The sequence below is a fragment of the Phascolarctos cinereus genome, unplaced genomic scaffold, assembly GCF_003287225.1.
Source record: "Phascolarctos cinereus isolate Bilbo 61053 unplaced genomic scaffold, phaCin_HiC Scaffold_726;HRSCAF=1367, whole genome shotgun sequence".
In the NCBI taxonomy this organism is placed as follows: domain Eukaryota; kingdom Metazoa; phylum Chordata; class Mammalia; order Diprotodontia; family Phascolarctidae; genus Phascolarctos; species Phascolarctos cinereus.
The window spans coordinates 363,755,849-363,780,979 of NW_027556098.1; the positions used below are offsets into that span (position 1 = coordinate 363,755,849).

General features: G+C 49.2%; 1 protein-coding gene across 1 annotated transcript; it reads right to left on the reverse strand.

Moving 5' to 3' along the window:
- On the reverse strand, window positions 1-24,928 carry BSDC1 (BSD domain containing 1). Its single transcript, XM_078145483.1, is given in 12 exon segments — window positions 1-1,723; window positions 2,411-2,514; window positions 11,906-12,319; window positions 12,322-12,411; window positions 12,938-13,016; window positions 13,134-13,202; window positions 14,127-14,242; window positions 15,021-15,075; window positions 18,663-18,830; window positions 19,462-19,578; window positions 22,566-22,626; window positions 24,828-24,928. Coding segments are annotated over 12 exon segments (1,353 nt in total). The 5' UTR covers window positions 24,875-24,928; the 3' UTR covers window positions 1-1,690.
- Window positions 24,929-25,131: the final 203 nt, after the last annotated feature.

Here is a 25,131-nt window from a genome sequence, read left to right on the forward strand (position 1 = left end):
TGGCTAACTCGAATGTCTTTAATAGCTGTTAACTGCAAGTCTGCAAAAGGTTCAGGACAAAGTTTCTTTGTGGGGTTTTTAAATTACAAAACTAACAGCTGTTAGAATCTTTTTTTTCTTTTTCCCAGCTACAAAATGCTCTGGGGAGGTGCATTATAATTTAAAATATATAATATTGCACAAACAACCAAAAAGGTTAAACTAAACATTACAAAGAAAAAATCACCACCCTCCCACCCCTGGAGAAAGATTCAGCATTTTCCCCAGCTTGACTTTCTTGATGAACATGACTGACTGCCACCCTCCCCTTACCCCGTGACCTCAAGACCCTTTTAAAATGGCTGTCCAACACACTGGCCTATGTACTTGAGTCCACAGGACAGCAGCAGGGAGCAGCCTGAGGGCGTTCAGGAACCCTGGCAAACCCCTCCCCACCCAGAGAAAGCGGCAAAGAGAGACTGAAGACAGTTCTTCTTTATCTCCCCAGAACCATGGACATTTAAGAAAGGGGGGAAATCCACACTGGCCAAATGTTGTCAGGAGGCAGGTGTAGATGAGTGTGAGCCTGCCCCAAGGAGAAGCAGTGGGGGTGGGGGGTGTCTCATGGCTCACCCAATGAAGGCTGGAAGAGGGTTCTCAGGGACTGTCACTGTACCTTCTATCCTGCTTGTGAAGCAGTTACATTCCACATGGTGTATTTCCTAGACTCCAAGGAAAAGGACTGGAGAAGGTTCCCCCCCCCCCAAGGAACAAGAGAAGGGCTCGAAGGCTGCTCCTCCTGGCTCAGAGTGGCCAAAGGAGAGAACAGAGCAAGAAATGCAAGAAGAGCATGTCCTCACAGACAGAAAAGCCTGTGCTGGTCTCAGTTCCTTGAATGTTTGAGAAGCAGGTGCTATCACAGAGGCACTGGCAGAGGGGGTGGTGTGAAATACCAGGATTGTGGTGATGATGGTGGTGGGCAGCATTTGGTCCCCAATCACTACTACAGTAGGTGCCTACTTAGAACTGAAAGACAAAGATCACGTGAGCCTTATGAACAGAGAAGAAAAGGCCTGGCAAAGGAAGAGGAGTCCCCTAAGACATGGACATTTCCACAAATGAACAGTCTTTCACTAAGGGACAGGAAGCCCCGACATTCCCCAGAGGACAAGTGAATGTATGTCATCCTTCACTCCCCCAGCCAGTAGAGTCAGACAAAGAAGGCCACCTATGGTAGGGTGGGGAAAGACACAAGGGAGAAAAGAAGGAAATGGTGCTAAGGCAGGAAAGGGGCTTTCACAAGCTGTTCCCTCCCTTCTTTTAGCTGAAAGACAGGACACGGAGGGGACAACAGGTGAGCAAAGGGCACCACTGGGGCTAGGTTTAGCTTCCACATACACAAGCAGGTAGATGGACAGGAGGCCACTGCAGGTACTGCCTGAGGGCAGTGGATTTACAGCAGAGAAATAGGGCTCTTCAAAGGTGGTGGTGGTAGGATTCCCCTCCCCCCAATCCAAGAATTGGCACAGGTCACATGACACTGTCTGGCCTTGAAGAGACTTCTCTCCAGGAGAGGGGCATTGGGTGTACTCAGAAGATGGAACAGACAGCATTGGGTGACAGACGGGCGTCCATGGTGCCGTCCAGGACCAGGCTGAGAAGGGAGGTGGAGGCCTGTGTGGAGGAGCTGTTCTCTCCAAGCCCTCCTGCCTCATTCCCAGTCCTCCCACTCCACATCTTCCAGCTGCAAATGAGAGTGAGGGAGGGGAAGATCAAAAAAACAGACATTTGTATTTACTTTTCAACTCCAAGCTTTCCCCAAATCACCCAACTGCCAAAGGGCTGATGAGCACGCCTATGGGCCCTCTTGGCTTACACTGGCATCTGAAGAAACCAGGGACAACTAAAGATCAGCAAGCATGGCTGACCCCATGGGGTGGTAACATTCTCACTGGGAGCGTGGGGGACACAGAGTTGCCTGACTTAGGTCTATCAGCTGACTCTGTCTGCCTGATACTGGACGGTCCCTCTCCTATGTATCCTTCTGCCACAGAGCCCCACTAGATTGACTACCCTTTCCTTCTTATTGATCTCCCGGTGTCAACCACGTTCACCTCCCTGGGATGAGTGAGGGAAAGCTCAGTGCTCTTCCTTCCTGCTGGGCACAGACGGCTGCTCACTGAATGACCCAATGAAGGGACTAATGCCTCCTGGGGAGAGGAGGGTGGCTGACTCACGGGTGGCCTTCAGCATTGTAGCTGCCTTCCTAGTGATGGATAAGGAGATGTCTCATGTTCTCTTAGCCCCAGGACAGTCAGTGTTGGGGGCAGGGAAGGGAGAAGAGGAAGCTGCTGCCAAAACACCTCAGACACTGGAAGAGGAGATGGGGGGCTTTTCCTGGAGGGCCCTTCCCCAGCTAGCACAGCCTCACCTCTCCAGATCCGTCAACTTTGGACAGAGCTAGCTGCACCTCCTCCTCAGTCATGTCCAGATCAAAGTCCTTCTCCCAGTCTTCACTGATGTCAGTACTGGAACCTAGGACCAAACCAAAGGCATGGAGAAGGCTTGGGGCTAAAGCACATCCAAAAGGGAGCTCAAATTTGCCCCACGACCCCAGCACAGCCACAAACGTCTCCATTTCCTAGAACCTATCCCTTTCAACTGGAGACTTCCAGGACTGTGAGATCTCCGGGGGGATGCATCCCTTAGCTGCTCCCAGCCAATGGGTCAGAGGCCGTCCTTCCATCTCTGTAGTAAGGGTCCCAGGGGCTCAAAGAGGAAGCTAGCAGAGCGGCTAGTGCACTGAGCTTGGAGTCAGGAGAACCTGGCTCTGAATCCCACCTCAGATAATTACCAGAAATGTGACCTGGGGTAAATTACACAATCTGTCTCAGCCTATTTCTTGGTTTGCAAAATGGGAATGACAGCATCTGTAGCACTTATCTCACAGGGTGGGCGTGAGCCTCAAATGACATAATGGATGCAAAGCCTTTTGCAAATTTTGGAGTGCTATACCTCAGTTATCATTCTCAATGTTATTCTTTCTGACCACCTATATCGGGGGGAGGGGGATTGGGGACATCAGATAGTGTCTGACAATCAACAACACTTTTAGACAACATGGTCGCTAAGGTGCTTTGCAGTTCTAAATACCAAGCATCAAATATATAGGTAAGATCACTCACTCCTGTGCAAGATACATGTAGAATCAGAGATGTGGGGCTAAAAAGGGATCGTGGGGCCCATTTCATCAGAGGAGGAAAAAAACTCAGAGACCATCTCGTATCTAGTCCAGCCCATGTGATATCCCTGACAAGGACAGTGATGGGGCACTCACTATCTCACTCTGGACACCTCTAACTGTTCTTTACACCAGACTGAAACTCACCTCTGTCCAGCTTCCTTCATGTGCTCCTAGTCCTGGTTTCTGGAGCCAACCAGAACACGTCTCATCTCTCTTCCCCATGACATCCCTTCAAATACTTTTATCTTACCACAGCCTTCTCTTCTCCAGATTCCATATGCCTAGCAGGCAGTTGGAAATATGTGATAAGAATATGGGAAGGTCTGGAGCTGAAGTTACAGATCTAAACCTATTATTGTAATCGTAATAGTTAGCATTTACCTAATGCTTTAAGGTTTGCAAAGCATTTACCTGCTACATGATTTGACTATACAGGGAAGGTACTAAGAGATGAGGGGGATCCAGAAAAGGATCACAGAGCAAGTCAGTCTCGAGGCTGGACTTCCCACCTGCCAGGAAGGGGCCGGGGGGAACAGGTAGGGAGTAGGGGGAAACCTCTTGATTCCTCCCCAGCATTCTCTGCATTCCACGACATGTGCCTGGTAGCCTGGCTCTCTTTATCAGGAGTCTGACTTTTGCCCTGGGTGGGCTAGCTATGCCATCTTCTCACATTTACAGCTGCACGACTGGCAGGGCCTGCAGGCTATGTATAGGAGATTCTACAGGAAGCAGGAGATTTGGGGGTTGTCCTCACACGGGGAATGGCAGAATGGCTTGGAATGTTCATGTCCTCTATGGCCTCAACCATAACACCCTCCTAACGAATCCTCCAGCCTCCAGTCCATATAACTCAAAACATGTGAAAATACCTATTAAGCATAAATCATGGTGCTAGGCATTGGTTGTACAAAGACAAAACCCCAAACCAGTCCTGCCCTCAAGGGGGTTACATTCTATTGGAAAACACATAAAATGAACATTTAAAAGTAAATACAAGGTAATCTGAATATGGATAAAGTTGTAGCAATTTCAGGGACTAGCAAAGAATTCACTTGGGAGTGAGGAAGATAAGAAAAACCTTGGAGCAAGAGGAATCACTTAGGGGCAGCTAGGTGGGGCAGCTAGGTGGTGCAGTGGTTACAGCACCAGCCCTGAAGCCAGGAGGACCAGAGTTCAAATCCAGCCTCAGGCCAAACACTTAACACTAGCTGTGTGACCCTGGGCAAGTCACTTAACTGTAATTGCCTTTAAAAAAAAAAAAGAGGAATCACTTAGAATTTAGGGCTTCTAAGAAGTCAAAGTGAGGAGGACATGCACTGCAGGCAGGAAGACAGCCACATAAAGCCATGAGATGGAAGGTGCAATGACACCATGCTTGGGTGACCACAGATTGTCATCTGAGTTGAATGTGATGTGAAGGGAGGTCACGTGAAAAAAAAAAAAGATGGAGAAGCGAGCAGGAGTCAGACAATGGCAGGCTTCGAATGTTATTCCAGAGGCAACAGGGAGCCAGCTAGTACATGTTTTTGAACAGAAGGGTGATCACAGATGCAGAGCTGAAAAGGGTCCCAAAGATGAAGGGATTCTTCATTTGTCAATTAGGAAACTGAGGGCCAGAGAAGTTAAGTAAGTAAGTTGCCAAAGTCCTACAGGTAGTAAGTAGCAAAGCCAGGATTAAAATCTAAGTCCTTTAATGGAACAAGCATTTGCTCTGGAGTCAGAGGACATGGGTTCCAATCCTGCCTCTGACATTTCCTCAGCTCCACGACTAGGCCACAGCTCCATCATTTTTGAATAAGGAAGCTGGACTCGATGACCTCCTGGATCCCTTCTAGCCTCACAGCTGATCCTCTGACTCCAAGCTTGCGGCAGGATCATGCTTTGAGATGACTTTGGCAGCTATGGAGATGAATGGTAGGGAGGCAGACACCAGTTGTCAGGCTACTGCAGCAGTCCAGGCAAGAAGCAAAATCAGAAGACAAACAGCGACCGGATGGGCATGGATTACAGAGAGGGCATGGAGACAGAACTGACAAGGGGGTTGGCAGCTGAATGTTACAGGGAGCAAGGGGAGTGAAGGGTTTGGACTGACTGCTGGGATGTGAAGCTGGGGGAGGAGGAGGAGGGTCGTTTCTGGAGGAAGATGCAGGAGGACAGGCTGAGTGGGAGAAGAGAGCGAGCTCTGTTTTGGGACATTCTGAGTTTCCAATACTAGTGGGACACCAAGGAAATGTCCAGCAGGTGATGCAGGGCTATCACTCTGGCTGCATTTAGGAGATCTGGGAGTCATCTGTAAAGAGATGATAATGAAGTCCACTGGAGAGGATAGAGTCACTAAGAGAAAGGAGAGAGAAAGAGGAGAGCCCAGGGCACAACCTTGGAGAACACCTATGATTAGTGGGCAGGAGGTGGCGGGTGAGTCATTCCAGGAGACTGAGGAGCACTCAGAGAGGTAAGACAATAACCAGGAGAATAATACTACAAGGCAGAGACCATCCAGGAGGAGAGGGGTGCTTGGGACGCTGCTCTCCCCTGGTTCCTCCCCTCTCTCCAGCCTACATCCTGAGCTTTGGGGGGTCCCGTGTTAGCCTTTCTGGACAGCTCAAAGTGGATATCCAATAGGCATCTCAAACTCAACATGTCCAAGATAAGATCTGGATCATTTCCACCTTTCCAACACCCCCTTCTCTCTATTGAGTCTTCACAAAAGTTCAGGCCCTTATCATCTCTTTCCTGGATTATCATAATAGCTTTCTAATTGGTTTCCCTGTCTTAAGTCTTTCCTCATGCCAATCCATTCTTCACTTAGCTTCAAGAGCGATTTTTCTAAAGTATGGGGCTGGCCATACCACTCAGTCAGTTCCAATGACTCCCTACCTCCAGGATAAAATATAAACTCTTCCATTTGACACTTAAAGCCCTATAAGCTGGCCTCTTCCTACTCTTCTTGTCTTCTTAGATGTCGTCTCTCTCCATTCTCTACAATCCATAGGAGACCATACAGGCCTTCTTGCCATTCCTCCAAAAGTACACTATGACTGGACTCCATGCCTTTTCACGTGTCCCCATGCCTTACCCCCTAACTCCTGGCTTCCCTGCCCAAGGCAGCTCAAATTCCATATTCTGGAAGAAGCCTTTCCTGGTTTCCCCTAGCTACCAGGGGCACAGGGGACTTTGGAATCAGGAAGACCCAAGGTCAAATCCTGCCTCCGATGGTTACTAGCTGTGTGACCCTGGGCAAGTCACCAGCATCAGAAAGCTGCAAAATGGAGATAATGATAGCACCTCCTTCCCAGAGGTGTTGTGAAGATCCAATGAGGTATTTGTGCAGCACTATGCAAATATTAAAGTACTATAGAAGTGCTGGGTATTATTAGTGTCTTTCCTCTGGGATTACCTTTCATCAAGTCACACAGGCCTGCCTCTTAAGAATGGGACCTACAGGGGCAGCTAGATGGCGCAGTGGATAGAGCACCGGTGCTGGACTCAGGAGGACCCGAGTTCAAGTCCGGCCTCAGACACATAACATTTAGTAGCTGGGTGACCCTGGGCAGGTCACTTAACCCCACTGCCTAACAACAACAACAAAAAAGAATGTGACCTACTGGAGGGGAGGGATTGTTTTTGTCTTTATATCCTCAGTGCTTAACACAGTGCCGGGCACATAGTAAGTGTTTAATAGATGCCTGCTATCAAGAGATACACCAAGGCCAAACAGAAGGAGAATTGAGAAAAGGCCACTGCATTCAATAATCATCATGATCACTGGTAACTCTGGAGAGAGCACTTTCAGGTGAAGAGTAGGGCTGGAGGCCAGGGGTTGAGAAAGAGTGAGCAGGAGCTGAACAAGTGGCTACAAGGGGAGGTGGTTTTCTTTTTTTTCCCCTAGGAGTCTGGCAGTAAAAGGAAAAAAAGCCAGCAGTTTAAGGATTCTGAATGGACAGGGGAGACTTAGATGTGTTTGCAGCCAGCAGGGAAAGTGTCAGGAAATAGGGAGAGATTAAAGATGAGAGACTCCAAGGAAACAGGATCAAGGGCCCAAGTACCAGCCTTGGCTGAATCCCAGAAAGAAGAGAGCTGAACAAGGTCAAGAGGCTCTGAGGTCTTCAGTGGGGAAGAAAAGGCAGAGAAAAGGGGAGTCCATTAATTCAAACAAGCATTTACTAATCTGCCCACTATGTGCCAGTCTCTGTGTTAGGCAGGAGACACAAAGACAAAGTGAAAAGCAGTCCCTGCCCCCCAGGATCCTTCCCTTTTACAGAAGGTGAGACAACAACTTACTACAACTAAATAAACCACTGACCACTTGAGGAGGGGTGAGAGAGAGCACAAACGGCTAAGGGGAAAGGCTCTGAGGAAGAGGAGGCATCTGAACCCCTCAAAGGAGCTTAGGAGTCTAAGGGCCAGAGGGGAAGCGGGAGAGCATTTCAGGTAAGAGAAGAGCCTGAAAAAAGACATGGCAGTGGGAAATGGGAAGAAATGTCAAGCTGGTGCTTCCGTTGTGTCAGCAAGGCAGGAGTTGAGGCCTGCAGGGAGCAAAGAGAATGGACCAAATGAGGGTCTTGAGGAGAAGAGAAAAGGTCTGGAGAATCCACCTTCGGGAGTGAGTGAATCGAGGCAGGACAAAAAGATTACCAAGGAGCAGTGGGGGCCCAGTTACAATTACGTAACACAAATCTGGCACGTTATGCCAACAGACTGGCACGCAGCCACTCTCTGACACAGATAGAGTGGCCGTGTGTCCCTCATCTGTCTGGGTGCACGTGAGACAAGAAGCACATATGCAGCTGAGGGTGGTCAGGGATTTAGTGTCTTCTGAAAAGAACCAGCTTTCCAGGATTGCAAAATGTAAGTCACATGAAAGGAAAAGGTCTAGGATGAAGAGGAAAAGTCTAGGATAAAGGGAAGTTTCTAATGAGAGAAGGGAAATTCCACAGGGTGTCATGGAAGGTAAGGGCAGAAGAAAAAAGGGCCCAGAGAAAGACAGGGCTGAAGAGGACGATGGATATGAGGAAGTGGGAAGTGGGTTTTTGCTTTGACAGCCAAGGCCTTGTGCTTAAGATACCAAGCTAAAAAGCACGGTGCCTGCCCTCAAAGAACTTATTTTCTGGGCCCTTCCTCCATCTATCCTTCACATTACTGCAGAGGAATCTTCCAAATACACTGATCCTTTGCTCAGCACCCCTTCGGCTCCTTGTTATCTGCTGAATAAAGCCTCACCTCCTGACCTGCCTTCAAGGCTCCCCAGGAGGTGGCTGCAGCTTCCCCGTGCAGTTCTATCCTCTCTTGGTGCCCTCTGTGTTCTAGCCAAATCAGCTCTGTCCTGCCCGAGTTCTCACTCTGCCTCCAATGGACTTTCCTCTGCCTTCCCTCCCAGGCCCAGCCACGATGCCATCTCCCCACTCAAAAGTGAAGGCAGCCTCTCTCCCTTGAGCAATTTCTCCAAGTAGTTTGCTTCAGTCTCTAGTTACACTCCCTTCAATTAGAGTCACCTGGGCACTGGTCTTTCATCAGACTGCAGGTTCCCTAAGAGCTGGGCAGGTGTTTGCTATGTTTGTATCCACTAGGCCTCACACACAGACGTTACTTAATGTTTGTTGAATATCAGAGCTGGAAAGGATTTTGAGAGGTCTTTATCACAGGATCATCAAAGACTCAGGGCTAGACAGAACCTTCATTAACTTCAAGACTCTGGTTTTTCTGATAAAAAACTGAACCTCTGAGAAGTGAATTAATTTGCTTAATGTTAGCAAATGGTCATCAGAATTCAGATCCAGATCTCCTGACACCAAATCCATGGTGTCAATCTGCCTCATCACTCACACAATCCACAGGGGAATAAGTAAAGGCAGTAATCTCATGAGCCTCGAGACAGAAATAAGGGTAGGCTAGGGAAACAACACACTCTTAGTGGGGGAAAGGGAATAAGCATTTCTATAGGACCCACACTAAGTGTCGGGCACTGTGCTGATCTGTTTACAAATGTGTCATCTGATGTTCACAACGACCCTGGGAGGTAAGTGCTATTATTATCCCCATTGTAGAGATGAGGAAACTGAGGCAGGCAGATGTGACCTACTCAGGGTCACACAGCTAGTAAGGGTCTGAAGCCAAATTTGCTTAGGTCTTCCTGACTCCAGGCCCAGTGCTGTGTCCTCTGGTGCCACCCAGCAGCTGCTACACTCTTGTGCGCATGGGGATGGGGTTGCAATTAAAAAGGCAGATCTCCTCACACCTATTCTACAGAAGAAACTGAAGTGGCTTCCCTATGGGGACACCCTGAGTCAGTGACGCAGTCAATGAGCTGATGCCGAGATGCAGGAGAAGACCCAGCCATCCTGTCTGAGGGGCCAGTTTCTGAGTGCCTGCTGAGGCTTGGGATGGAGAGGGCTCAGGCTAAGCCATTTCAAATGGCTCCACCGTGTCACCACCTCCAACTCCGCCCTTCCTGCCCACATCTCTCCAAAACAACCTCAGAGAACTCTCCTTCCCACTCCCACACTACCACTGAGCCTACCTTCATCATCATCTCATGTTCTCCTTGCCTCCGATCTCCCGTCAGCAACCCCAAGAACACTCTTCTTCGAATGCCCATAGAAACAAGTCAAGCCTTTGCTCTCTAGCAGCCAGGCTTCTTAGCCTGGCAGTCAAAGCTTTCCAAAATCTGGCCCTGACTCCCGCTTCCTTTCTAACTGCTCCCTGGCGTCCACCCTGCAGTAAGGGGATGGGCCCAGGCTGGCCTTGCTTCCTCCCCATCCTGGCTGTGCTGCTGACTCAGCCAGACCCACCAAGTCTCCCTGCCCACCCCCCCACCCCCAAATAGAAGCTCCCTGATGGCAGGGATTCTCATTCTTTTTGCATGTCATTGTATCCCCAGCACATAGCACAGTTCCTGGCACACAGAAGACACCTAAATGCTTACTGCCTGAACGCCTGCCAAGGCTCCCAGAACTTCACAAAGCTCTGAGAAGGAAGGTGGCCAAGAAGGCTCATCTCAGGAATGAGGAAGGGGGTAATCCCCTTGCCCCCTTCACTCTGCCCTAGGCAGCCATATCTATAATTCTGTATTCTGTTCCGGCCACGTTTCAGAAAGAAAAGCAACCAGAAGGAGTAGCCAAGGTGGGGTGCCTTGAGTTAATTTCCTTTCTTTTTTTTTGAGGAAATCAGGGTTAAGTGACTTGCCCAGGGTCATGCAGCTAGTTAAGTGTCTAAGTCTGGATTTGAACTCAGGTCCTTCTGACTCCAGGGCAGGTGCTCTATCCACTGCACCACCTAGCTGCCACAAGTTCATTCCTTCAGGATGTTTAGCTTGAGGAAGAGAAGATCTCTTCTGCAGACATGATAGCTGTCTTCAAATATCTGAAGGACCATCACCTCCCAGAAGGTAATAATAATAACAACAATACTAAAAATAACGATCACTAGGCATTTACATAGGGCTTTAAAGTCTGCAAAGTGCTTATAATACATTATCCCATTAGGAGGTAGACTAGGAACTATGAAAAGAAATTGCAAAGTGGAAAACTGAGGTTCAAAGAACTTAATTCTAAGACTGATCCAAAAGTAGGCTGGGCTGGGCTGGGCTGCTTAGGGAACCTCATACGAGGTCTTCAATCATGCATGGATGACCACTTGTGTATGCTGTAGGGAAAGCCTTTTTCAGCCAGGAGTGGCTAAGATAGTTATCAAGGTCACTCCCAAGTCTGAAGTCCTATGATCCACAGCTCAACACTCTCAGTTTCCACAAAAGAAAACAGACTTATAAAGGGGACTAGTCCCCTATTAAGTCAGTGCCAGATATGTGGCTGGAGCCCTGGCCTTCTGTCTCCTAGGCTAGTGTCCTTTCCCCTCTAGCTTGCTATCGGCTTTCCTGGACAGTTTCACTGTTCTACCACATGTGGCCTTCAGCATCCCCTTCCCCACCCCACCCCAGTTTCTCTGTCTCAGGACATTCCTCTGGCCTAGAATACCTTTGGCCCTTCTCGACAAATTACACTACTCTTAAAGCTCAAGCCTCACCCCTCCAGGAATTCTTCCCCAATTATTCTTATATTGCTATCAAAATGTGAGTTATGATTACTCTCACTCCCACATTATCTCTTCCTTCTATGAACTTAGCATGTTAGGATTTAGAGCTGACAGGGATTTAACTTCTGTTGTACTACTAGGGAGTGATGAGAGACTAAAGGGTACCATTTAGAATAATACACACATTAACTCTCGTGTGTGTGTGTGTGTGTGTGTGTGTGTGTGTGTGTGTGTCGGGAGAGAAAGACAGATAGACAGACAGACAGACAGACAGACTTTGGCCTTCTCAGCTGCCCTGGAAGCTCCTGGTTCTGACTCGGATCCCCTACATGGACTGTTTAGCACCAGATGAATACACCATGAGATCTGGCGACTCCTGGCTAAGTCCTTTTCTTTCTTCACCTTATCCTTTAATACCAGCATTACAATGGTGTCACCTCAGTTGATAACACTGCCATTACAAGTGCTCCCAAATCACTGCTTCCAGCCCAGGGTCAGTGAGAACTGGCCAAAAGTCAGTAAGAAAGAGGCAGCTGGGATCTGCCCCTAAGAACCTGACCAGAATAAAGGAGGATGGGTCTGTATGTTTCAAGGACACTCCCAACTCCCTCTGCCCCGCCAACTCCCTCCTAGGCTCCAGCCTTTAAGACCCACCTTTCTTGCCATTGTTGGAAGGTGTGGACTTTCCACTGTCCGAGTTCAATTCAAACACCCGTAAGTCTGTTGGTCCCTCCTCTCTCAGAGTCTCTACTCTGATCCCTGGCTTGGGTTCAGAGCTGCTCGGACGCCCACTGGGGATTGAAGGCTTGGGCCGTTCCACAGGAGGTGGGCCCGTCTCTCCTGCATCAGCTGGGGGAACCTGGTCTTCCAATGTCGCTTCCAAAAGCTTTTGGGAGAGGTCCTTAGAAGAGGCTGTCTGCACCAGTGCTGGGGCTTCAGGTGTAAAAGCGGGATTGACGACCTGGGTCACAAGTGAGACACTCTCGCTACTCTCCGATGGGGTGACCTCTGCTGAGGGTGGAGCCACAATTCCCAAACTCTCCTCAGAAGGACTCTGAGGATGGCTGGCCAGACCTCAGAAGTTGGGGCAGAGCCCGGCATAGCAGCTTTTTCCTCTTCTTGGGACTGCACATTCAGTTGAGATGTTACTGAGAGTCCCTCTGTGGGGGAATGGGGAAAGGGGAAAAAAGGGGTTAACGTTGTGACAGAAGAGGGTCCCAACATATGCCTAACACAAGCCCAGCATGGATTACGGCAGACATCAGAGGTAACAACTGTTCTAATAATACTTCTTCTAGTAGAGCTTCCTGAGAAGCTGTTCATTCTCTTCTTCACCTGCTAATTGCTATATATTCTTTAAAGCCAAACTCCAACGCAGTTTCCTCCAGGAAGTCAGTAACAGATTTGGCCCTCAGACCTCAAACAGCACTTGGCACCTCAAAAATACATTTATCATGTAGTGTCTCATCACATATATACTTGTCTCCTATTGAAATGTAAGCCCCTTGAGGCTAGGGATCACACCTCATCTAAAATTTATATATAACTCACCGCTCTTCACACCACTGGTATATTCATGAATGAATGAATGAATGAATGACAGAACCTCAGTATAGCAAAATTCCTAGCAGTCTGTGTGACTACGGATAGGTGGCACATTTGGCCAAACAGCCCTTCCTCACTTACCTTCCTCTTCCTCCCAGCCTGGTTCCTCAGAAACACTTTGTTCTGCTCGTTGCTTCAGAGCATCCCTCCGGGCCTCTTCCTAGAGAAAAAGAAGAGACAGATGGGGTCAAGATGCTTTCCCCCAAGCCCCTTCTTCCACTCCCCCTACCCCATCAACACTCTGTCCACCACCCTTTGCAGGCAGGGACAGGCATACCTGTTCTAAGTGGTGGAGCCTGTAGAAGTATCGGTGCCAAAATTCTGAGTGGGAAACAGCTGCTGGGACCTGGAGAAATGTGAAAGTCTGTGTATACCACAGGGGAAGAGGCTGCCTTCAAGAAGTGCCAAGATTCTTTAGGGCTTACCAATTGGTCTGTACCAAGCAGTACCTGCCAGCAAGGTTTAAAACAATGTGGAACCCCTCAAACATTTTGTTTGGAGAGAAAAAATTTCATCGGGCCCTTGGAGGAATCCTTTTGCTCCCAATCAGGCATTGTCATAAATACCAGACTGTGTTACCCCTCCGCTCACACACCTTCATTGGCACCCTAGTTCTCAGGGAGTCAAGTTCAAAACCCCACATCTGATATTTAAGTTCCTCTAAAGTACAGCACACCTTAGCTTTCAACATATGCTTATTGTTCCACTTCCAGCTTTACCTCATGTAAAAGTGCACTCAGGGGGCATAAAACATTGATGTCAAAGATGGGCAATGGAGCTAAAACTGGATGATTCACTCTCCCCACAACATGCCCTATACTTTCCTCCTCACCTTTGAATGCCTGCAGGATGTTTGAAGCCCAATTCAAACGCTGCCTTCTCCATGAAGCCTTCCTTGATCCCCCCTCTTCACTGCCGCTCTGGGACTTCACTGTGTTTTACACTCCTGAATGCACTCACCCAATACTGTGAACCATAGGTCCCTGTACTAGATTGTGAGCTCCAGGAGAAGAGGGTCTGTATCTGGCCTGCGTTTTGTGACTCCCCTGACACCTAGAACAAGTCTCTCTGGACACAGGGGCTGAATGTTTGCTGAATGGATGAAAGGCAAGAGACTCAATCTTGCTCATAATGGTTCTGCACTTTGGTTTGAGTCACCCCTTGCCCCCCTGGTTCCCTGACACCTGATCAGCTAGCTCTGCTAGTAACTGCCCAGGAGCCTCTAACATTGGGCTGGCCATGCTCAGTCCTAGCCCAAAGGGCTCCTCACCATCTTGGTATAGAGAGCCCGGATGGAGGGGCTGCTGATGAGCAGACTGGAGATCTCTTCCTTCTTTTCCTCCAAATGGAACTGAGATAGCCAGGTGTCAAACAGCTCTGGAGGCCCTGCAAAGGGACAGATATACAGCACAGGATGATATAACACAACATGACATGACAAATGTAACTAAGTGCCCTCTAGGTGTAGAAAACTGTGCCAAGGATTGGGGAAGATACAAAGTTTGGGAAGAGTTTGTGTCCTCATAGAGCATATACTTTACTAAAGATCTCCTTCAGTAAAGTAAGGAGACAGACTCAGACATTACATAGGATTAGATGCTAAGTATATCAGAGAGCTGCAAACAAAGGAGGCTAGAAGAGGTCAAAAAAGGGCTTTATTGTTCATGGAGGTAGGGGCGAAACAGGAAGAGAAGGAAATGCAGTCAGTTTCCTGAAGGGGGTGGTGCTTTAATGGGGATTCCCGCCTCTACAAAACGAGGGGGCTGGCTCACATGACCTCTAGGGTTATAGGAGTGAGAAGGCACCAGCACCTGAGAGGTCATCTAGTCTACATTCTTAGAAATGAGCAAACTGAGGCCCAGAGAAGGTAAATGACTTGTAAAAGGTCACAAGGATAGCAAAAGACTGAGCAAGGATCCAAACTGAGGTTCACTGCTCTTTTCACCCTGCCCCACTGCTCTGGGTCCCTTCTGGACTCTCTGATGGAGGGCTCCAGGGCAGTGAGCAGGGCCACAAAACACTACTGGCAGCAGCAAAGCTGGTCACCGGCATGGCACAGGAAGCCAGTCCATCCGGCACCCTGGCTCCTCCATCCCTATACACCCCCACAGGCTAGGGCATGGGAGAGCCTGTGGCTTCCATGCCCCCCTCACATTTCACTTACCATCGGGCTCATTGCAGTACGTCGCTGGGTCTGACTGCAGGCTGTACAGACGAGCCTGGCACAAGACACACAAAGAAGCACAGAGACAGAGTGTGAGACAGGCCTCTGAGGGGAGCGGGCTGATCCCTCCCACCTCCCCAGGGCCCCGCCTGTGGAGGAAGCAGTCCCCCAATCACTGGGCCTGTCTGCCTCCTGCTCCCTCTGGAAGCCCATCATTCAGGAGGCATATACTCCATTCTTCACCAAGTACACGAGAGAGTTCTGGCAGGCTTTCCCTGGCTCCCAAGGGAGGCCCCAGGTCAGCGTGGAAGGCTGTGGAGTGAGGCAGATCCGCCCTTTTCCCCTGGGGGCTGGAAGGCCTTGAGTCCGGGCAGCACCTTGGGTAAGTCCCTTCACCTCTTGGAGCCTCAGCTCCCTTATCTGAGAAATGGGGATGGGAATAGTGCTGCCCCCATTGCTCATCTCCCAAGGCTGCTGTGGAAAGGCACTTTGCGCTGTGTGATAGGCAGCACATCTGACAGCACCTGGATAATGGCCTCGACCGGTTCTGAAGGCTGCCCAGGAGCCAGCCCAAGCTGCTCAAGCCCAGCCCATCATCCAAGTTGAGAACCTGCGTGCCTCTGACTGGCTCAGGAGGCAGTGCCATGAGGCCGCCCAGGCTTCAGGAAGGGTCTGGTCACAGGCTCGGGCAGCCATCAAAGGATAAACTGGTCAGCAGGGGCTGAATCTCACTCAGCCAGAGATTCACGAAGATCCTTGACCAAGGTATGGAGGCTCTGTGATCTGCATCAGGAGACCCCACACCAGTGAAATCATACAGCTTTGAAGTAATGAAAGTCTTTACATGGGTTACACCAGAATTATTATCCCTATGTTACAAATGAAGAAAGTAAGCCTCAGAGAGGTTAAGCTGAAGACGGGGAGCGACTTAGGACTGATTTTTTTTTCTTTTTTTCTGATGAGGCAATTGAGGTTAAGTGACTTGCCTAGGGTCACACAGCTAGTAAGTGTCAAGTGTCTGAGGCTGAATTTGAACTCAGGTCCTCCTGACTCCCAGGCCAGAGCTCTATCCACTATGCCACCTAGCTGCCCCTTAAGGACTGATTTTCAAGTACATGAGCCTTGGGGAATTTTTAGTGACAAGCTGGAGAGCCATCACTCCCACAAGTTACGTCCTCAAGTCACTGACTGCCTAATAACGCACTGAGCAGGGGAGGGGATGGAAACATATACACAGCAATGGGCCAGAGCCACTGCCCTTGATTTGGTTTAGCCTATAGACTCCAGACTGCATCCAAACCTCACAGAACAAATCCCCTTAATAAAAGGATTTATTCTGCAAAACTTGGATTTGGTCAAAAGGCTGCACCCGAGGACCTAGAAGGCCACATGTGGCCTTGAGGCCGCAGGTGCCCCACCCCTGGTGAAGGAGCTCTGGTCCTAGCATGCTACCAGGTTGTCTGTCCCAGTATGTCCTCAGAAACTGAATCGAACCTGAACGGCAGGATAAAGGATTTGGATTTTTATCTTTCAAGGAATGAAGAGCTACTGGAATCACGATCAGTGCAGGAAGTATTTTATTCTAAAAAGTCGCCAGGAGGCAGCCAGATGACACAGCATCCGTGTCACAAAGACCCAAATTCAGATACTGACTCAGATATTTACTAGCTGTGTGAACCTGGGCTGTCTGCCTCAGTTTCCTCACTTCTAAAAGTCTCTTCCAGGTTTAAACATATGGCTCTATGAAACACGCTAACAATAAATAAAGAAAAAACACACTGCCAAACTACATCTGTGCAATTCTGAATTATTCAAAGCTTTTTCTCTGTGATTAGTATGCAAATGAAAACTTAACCAATTCCCCAAAGCTGCATTCAGCTGCTCCTTTAGTCCCTAGATGTTGAGGGCCTTCCACTGTAGGGGAAACTGGGAGACGGAAGCACAGACTCAAAGAGCCATCGCCTCTATGAGCTGGAAGGGACACTCTAGCCCTCTTACTTTAGAGTGGAAGCCACTGAGGCCCAGAGAACAGTGACTTGCCCAACCCGGGCAGCTAGAAGCAGGGCTCTTGATTCCCAAGTCTAGGGCTCCTTCTACATACAACACGCTACCTCTTGGTAGGACACAGTTCCTGCCACCTATTGTTTATGGTCTCGCCGGGTCAGGAGCAGCATGACTGAGACTGCCGAGTAGCAACGTGACACAGCATGAGCTGAAAGGGCCCAAACCAGCTGCTTTGTAGTCAGAAAAGGGAAAGGGCAGTGGCGGCTCTGGCAGGGGTAGGCCTTGGCTTGGGCCCCGAAGGCGAGGCCAGCTTTGCAGCACAGACAGAGCAGGGCCGTGGGATGGGGTGTGGTAGGGCGAGACAGCCTGGGCCAAAGCTCAGAGCTGAGATACAACAAGGAATTCCAAAGGCCAGCTTGGTTAGAGCAGAAGCCTTCTCTTGGGAGATGAGTGATACTGTCAGACAGGTGGATTGGGACTAGATAACAGAAGGTCTTGAAGGCAGCATGAGGATGCTAGATTTTTTTGGTAGGAAATGGGGTCAGCGTTTTAAGGAGACAACTCGACTCGTACGTGCGGACAAAACGGAAGAGTTTAGCGGCAGGAACATCAAGTGGCAGGTTATTACAATCGCCCAGAGAAGTGGTCTTCAGGGCTTCTACTGGAGGGGCGACCATGAGAGTGACTAGATACAGGGGATGAAGGAGAGACAGCTTAATGTAAGAGAAGAAGAAGCGGACTCCTATCTGGCATGTTAAGGTGAATCCAGGCCCCCTGCTTGCCAGCTATGTGGCCTTGGGGAACCCATTTCATTTCTCTGAGACTCAGTTTCCTTATCAGTTAAATAAGTACTTGGCAACCTACAACTGATGGCCACCTGTTTCTGTGCAGCCAGGGAGCTAAGAATGGTTTTGCTGAATTTAAACATGTAAAAACATTCTTAGCTCATGGGCTAAATCCAGCTAGCTATAGTCTGCCAACCTCTGGTCTGGAGGAGGGACCCTGGCATGTTGGGTGTGTCCTCTGGGGAAGATCCACAGGAAGCCATGGAGGACAGGAAATGCCCAGGATGAGCTGTGGTCTTCCTTGATGGAGGGAGGGCTGACCCCTGAGCCATCACCAATACACTGAGGTAGGAGTACCTCCCTCCCACTGCTGCTCTGGGGATTCAATGAGATCACTCACATGAAGCGGTTTATAAACCAAAGTAAGATAGAAATGCTAGCAGTGATTACTATCACTGGGGTCTTTTTCAGGGTATAGCCTGTTTTCCTATCGTATCAGGAACTCCCTAAGGTCAGTAACAATGTCTCCATCTTTGGCAAGTCATTAAACCTCTGGCAGATGTCATTTCTTCATCTGCAAAATGGATATTAATTCCTTTATTCCTTGCCTTTGAGGGTGGTTGTAAGGAAAGCATGTTGTAAATCTTGAAAGGCCACGGGAATGGGAGGCATCACCATCACCATCAGAGCTGTCAGATGTCCCCATCTTCTATGGGCACACCGAAAGGGAGACAGCTGTTTGTTTCTCCTGCGTCTCTCTCCCTACAGTCTCTCTCTCCCCACAGCCTAGCTGCAGGGCTCCGTATGGACGGGTCTCTGACTATGGGGTTCCCCGGGCACATGTGACACGTACCTTGGCACTATCATAAAGTTCCGTGGTTCCTGAAGGTGTGCCCATCAGGGTGATGACGTCACAATCAATGGTTTTGTCAGGGGAAGGGGCAAACGTGTCTGAGATCACTCCAAGAAAGTCAGATAGTCCTTTCTTCATCTTCTCTGTCGCTCCTGAAGAACCTTCAGTCTGCAGAGAAGTCAATGGAGGAAAAGAGGTGTTTTGGTTCAAACTCACATCGCAACTGGGTGTGGGAGGCACAGAAGGAGTGAGAGTACTGGAAGCCAATTCAGAACTAGTCACCCCTCCTGGCTGGGGCTTGGTGATGACCCTGGGACTGCGAAGACTGGAAAGAAAAGGGCATAAGAGAACAAGGGATGGGAAATGCATGGCTCAGAGTTGGACAAGGGGTTTGTGAAAGAGCCTCCAACTAGCCAATCACAAGCAACTGGTTCACCTTCAAGGCAAGCCAGGTCAATGGTGGTCACAGCTGCTTGGGGGGAGGGGTGGAGGTACATTTCCAGGCCTCTCCAACTGTCCTCCTCCACACCATACTGATTTCGCTTACAAACAAACAAACACCCAACATCTTATCAACAAGACCAAGCACTTCCTAGAGAAAGGCGTGTGGTTAAACAGGAGCAGTCAGGGGCATATGGCCACAATGAAGTAGGGTGAGAACAAGCAAATGGCTTCAAGGAAACAAATAATGTCCTGAAGTCTCAGGTCCTGAGGTCACAGAGCGATGAGTTCCCCCAAGCACTTGGGGTCAGCAGGTGGGAGGTGGGCAGTTGGCTCTGCCCACAAAGAAGATACTCACAGTCAGCTTTTCTTTGACCACACTGGCAGTGGCTGCGATGGTACACGCTGTGTCATGCTGTACCACCTGGCTGAATTCAGTTAGGTCCCGTTTCATGAATTCCAGGGCTTCTGTGGACTGGGGGGAGTGGGAAACCAAGGGTCAACCTCTGCATCTCTTATGCTTTTAGGTCTTTCTCTCCACTTTTCTCTCCCTTTCCCCTCAACCCTGTTTCCATCCTCCTCCCCCCAAAGCCCAAATGGCTACACTCCAGGCCCTGCTGCATCTGAATACTGAGCTCACTAACCAAACTCCAATCTAGAACTTAGACATCACAGGCAATTTTCCAAAGATTACAATTCTAGGCTCATATCAAAATCCAAATTCCTACAATCAGGAATCTCAGGTCTCTCTACCATCCAACACCCCACCTCAGAAACAATGCTCTAATCAAACCACATACATGATTTTATTTTGATCCTTAAAATAGTCCTATTATGGAAGGACACACATAAAGGTCATATAGGACGGGCAACTGGATAGGCGGTGAGGAGGGAGGGGTGTTGTATCACTGGAGGGAATATCCAGATTGATAAAACCAGCTTCACTGGAGAATTTGAGTAAGAGCATTACGATGCAGGCACAGCAAAGATTATCTTCACGGGCACAAAGCCAGGGGACAGGCTTGTTAAGAAGTGACTAGTAGGAAGTCACACATTATTCAGGCAAAGCTAAGTGCCAGGAAGGAGCCCAGGGAGTCTGCCCACTACATCACACTGGCCTCTGGCTTCCCTTTAGCCATGCCTCAGGCTCTCATCTCCTAGCTCTCCCTTTCAGCTCTTTCTACATATTTCCTTTTCGAATCAGATTCCATGTACTCAACCTCCATGAAGCCTTCTAGGACTAATTCTAACAAGTTCTACTTATTTCTGTTATTCCATCATTCCCTTAGGAATTATGTATGTAATTAGGTAAGGCTATAATAATTTACATTAGTTTCACAGATCAGAAGGATTCTGGAGATCTTCTTGTCCAAATCCAGCCTATTCTATTTTTTGTTTTGTTTTGTTTTTATTTACTCATTTATTTTTTTCACTCTGTTCTTACTTTGTTTTCTAGGACCTCTTCCCTCTGGATACGTTCTGTCTCCCCAAATGGACCTGGTGTCTCCTTCCTCAAGGGCAGAGGACAAGAACCAGGTCTTGTCTTCCCTCTGTTCTCCCCACAGTGCTCAGGACAGGGGAAATGAGATAGCATCAGATGCTAATAACCAACCCAACAGTGCTACTCCTACAGGAGGCCCTAGCCTGCTGCTGGATGAAATGACCTACAGCTTTTCACATTCAATCTCCGGAAATGCCCTTAAGTGGGAAGGAAGCACCTCAGAGGCCCCTGTTATAAGTTAAATCCTATCATTCATTCCTCCAGAGCCAACAGGAATAGCTCAGGACAGGATCAGGGACTGTGTCTGGATCAATGCCAAAGGTCGCTTTACCAATTACAAATGCTCCCAAGACTTAATCAAACTAAGAGTTACAGGCTCCCAGGAAGTAAAACCTGTTCTGGAGAAACAAAACTGGTCTTACCTGTCTCCTGCCTAGGTAAACAGTAATTAGCTTCATAGTCAACTCAGAAGTCAGTTTTGACAAATTATCTTGGAATGGCATTAGTATACACATTATTGAACCACTTGGCATCCCAAGCATAACATGGCAGTGCCAATAAGTGGAAATAAGCATTTATGTAGCTCCTACTATATGCCAGGTACTTTACAAATATTATCTCATTTGATCCTCATTACAATCCTGTGAGGTAGATGCTATTATAATCCCTATTTCTATTTATTTATTTATTTGCTTGCTTGCTTACTTATTCATTCATTCATTTATTTATTTGTTTGTTTTTGGTTGGGAAATGGGGGTTAAGTAATTTGCCCAGGGTCACACAGCTAGTAAGTGTTATGTATCTTGAGGCCAGATTTGAATTCAGGTCCTCCTGAATCCAGGGCTGGTACTCTATCCACTGCACCACCTAGCTGCCCCCTATAATCCCCATTTTAAATTGAGGAAACTGAGACTTTAAGCGACTTGCCCGGGATCCCACAGCTAGTCAAGTGTCTGAGGCCAGATCTGAGCTCTGGTCTTCCTTATCCACTCCACTGAATCACCTACGTCCCATTAGGCAGCTGGTCAGAGAAGTAGGTTCACATCTCAGCTCTGCTATTTCCTACCTGTCATGTGACTTTGGGCAAGTCTCTTTCCTTCCTTAGGCTTCTGTAAAATGAGACAGTAGACTAGCTGATCTACAAGGTCTAATCCCATCTCTAAATCCTTTAATTCTACCTATCCAACCTTTGCTCCCTGCTATTCTTTTACCAAAGTGGTCCACTACAAAAAGAGTGGCCCACCGACCATTCCAGGACCATGCCAGCCGTATTGCTGATTTTTTGTCTTTGCTCACGCTATGTCCCTGCCTAGAATGCTCTTATTTATTTCTCTTTCCCAATCTGAAGCCCACCCAAAGTTCAAGGACAAGCTCAAGCTCTACCTCTTCAAAGAGGCCTTTGATGATTGGCCCAGTACTTCATCATCTTCCCCTCCTGCAGTATTTACTGTTTTCTCTGTCAAACACCGGGTGTTGGGCACACACCACAGTATACTTTTATGCTGTTTCTCTAACTACATGGTCATCATACTGGGCCCTGCATAATTTATAGAATTACACACTGTCAGAGCTTGAAGATGCCACCACACACACACACACCTAGTCTACCCCCTTATTTTACAGATGAGGAAACTGAGGCCCAGAAAAGGGAAATGGTCATATACCTAATTACCTTTGGCATAGCAGAATCATAAGACCTGCCATTTACCAGTCACATTATCATATGCAGGTCACTTCTTTTCTCAGACTCCTTCTTCTGTAAAATGGGGCCAACAATGCTTACATTGCCTGACAGGATTGTTGTGGGGATCAAGAAAGATTTTGGATTCAAAACACTAGATAAACATCTGCTACAAATGTCATATAACTAGGCCAGAATTTCCTACCTATAGAGAAGGGAGTGTCCAAGTCTCTCCACAATTATGGCCTAGAAAGGATGAGGAACCCTGGTCCCCATTTACCTTCTCTTTGACAACCTGGTAGCTCTGCTGCAGCCAGCTTCTCCACCAGCCTCCATCCTCCCTGTGGAGGAAACAGGAAGTTTGAGAAGTAAATTCCCACCCCATCCCTTCCTACCCCACTCCAAAGGCACTGAAGCAGTTTCCAGAGAGTAGTTATGTACGGGGCTGCTTGTGGGTGCTGGGTGCCTGGAAAACATTCCTGGGCCTGATGTTCATATTTGTAAGGCAGGGGGGATGTTTAGGGGGAGTGTGGGCAAACAAAAACAGAGTGTGGGGGAAACAGCTGGAGTGGGAACAGGGAGACAGGAATTGGTTAAGGGAGAAATTAGTCTGATTGTAGGTGTAAATGTTCTTGTGAACTGTCACTGGAGGGGGAGAACAAGAACACGAAGGAGAGGAACATTCCATATGCCATGCCTGGGAAAGAGGAACAGTGTGGGAAGAGGGAAATAGATACATCGTAGGGGTGAACATTCCATGGGTCTTGGTGGGGGACAGGAACACCTGGGCGGGGAATCTATGGACTTGGTAAGGGAAATAGAAATGGGGGGCGACCATTCCACAGATTTAGCAAGGGGTGGACATTCCATGGACTTGGGGAATGGGGTCAGAAATAGGAGAATACCTGAGGGTAGGAATTTCCTGGAATTGGAGAGGAAAGGAATACTAGGGTGGTAGACATACTCTGGTTACGGGAAGGCAGGAATACTGGGGGGATGAATAGTTCCTGAAGCTAAGGTGACAGGAGTACTGAGAGGGGAATGGCCCTTGAACTGGGATATCAGGAATATTGGGACGTAAGAATATCTCCAGGACTTAGAGGAAGGTAAAAATAGTTGGGGGGAGGGGTTGAAGCTCCCCTGGGCTTGGGGGGGGCAAGAATTGTTGGAAGGTGAATATCTCCTGCCTTGGGGGGACAGGAATAGTTGGGGGGCATGAATATCTCCAGGGGTAGGGGGAACAGGAATACTGTAGGAAAAGGGGGAGGACAGGCAGAGCCTGGACCTGGGGTGGGCGGGGCACACGGGAGGCGTTAAACCCAGCTATGACTTCCCCCCTAATCTCTCTCTCCTTCTCCTTCCTCCGGGTGCCCCTCGCCCGGCTCCGTCTCGCCTCCAGAGGCCACGAACTGGCCCCCTCCGGCCTCCACACACCGCCCTCCGTCTCAGCCTCCCCGCCCGCCCCTGGGCCCCGGCGCCGGGATAGGGATCTCACCCTTCCGCCATCTTGCCCGCCTGACATCACCACTATTTACTGCCCTTTGACCTCTCCCTCTAGGCTCCGCCCACCCCCGCGAGCCTGGCCCAATCCCTATCCCGCTTCGCTGAACCCGCCTTCCTTCCTTCACTCCGTCTCCCCATCCCAAGGAAGCACCAACGCCCACTACGGTGGCTGCCGTGGGACAAAAAGTGCAGGCCTCGGACTGGGCTGGCGTGGGAGAGGGAGGAGGGGCAGGCGGAGAGGGAGGGAGGAGCGAGGCGGCGAGGCCTCGATCCTATAGGTCCCTGCCAATTGAGTGTAGCTCCGAGCCTACTCGGGAGGGTTATGGGCTGGGGAGCCCAAGGCCCTAAGGGAAGCCGGCTGGGGTTCGTTCCCCAGAGACGCTTTCTCTCGGGACCTCTCCCAGACCACCCTGCCGGCCCTCGGAGATGGCCGTCATCTCCTCCATTCTTCAATTCCTTTCCATTCAGTTCACTTCAGTTGAACAATCGTTCCCTCTCAGGCCTCTTCGGTCAAACCGAAATTGCTCGGTCCAGAGCGCCTCGGGTCGGAGCCGGGCGTCTTCTCTCCGTCCTCAGCCTTCTTGACCTCTGCGGCCTCGGACGCTCGGTCTTCCTGCGACCCTTCCTGTCTCTGGCTCCATCCTGAGTCTGTGTCTGAGACTCTCCTCTCTGCTCCTCCCCGTCTCTCTTCTCTGTCTTCTCTCCCGTCTGGGTCCCTCCTCTATGTGTCTCTCTTCGCTGTCCCTCCTCTGTCTTCTCTTCATCTCCTGTCTGTCTGTCTGTCTCCTCTTTCTGTGTTTGCCTCCTCTCTGTGTATGTCTCCTCTCTCTCCGTACCCTCTCTGTTTGCTGTCTCTCTCTGGCTCCTCTGTGGCTCTTTTCTCTCTGTCTCACACTGTGTGTGTCTCTGTTTGCTCTCCTCGGGTCTGTGTCTCCTCTCTGGGTCTCCCTACTCTCTTCTCCCTGAGTTTCTCTGTCTCCTCTCTGTCTCCGTCTCTCCCCCCCACCCCTCTCCGGTCTCTCCTCTCCTTTTCTCTCACCTGTCTGCCTGCTGCTTCTTGGTCCCCTTTCCTGGACCTTCATCCATCTCACCCTCGGCTGTGAGTGTCTCCCCAGGCTCTGCCCTGGGCTCTTTCTTGACTTTCTCTTCCTGTGACTTCATCAGCTCACATGGGTTTTGTTATCATCTTTATGCAGATGACGCCCAGCTCTAGATAGAAGGCCCTGTTTCTGACCTGAGTCTCACTCCCCAGTATCATCAACTACCTACCGGACATGCTAACTAGAAAAAAAGTTTACGATGAAAGCTAGGGAGCAGGCATCTTGCACCAATTGTGTGTGTGT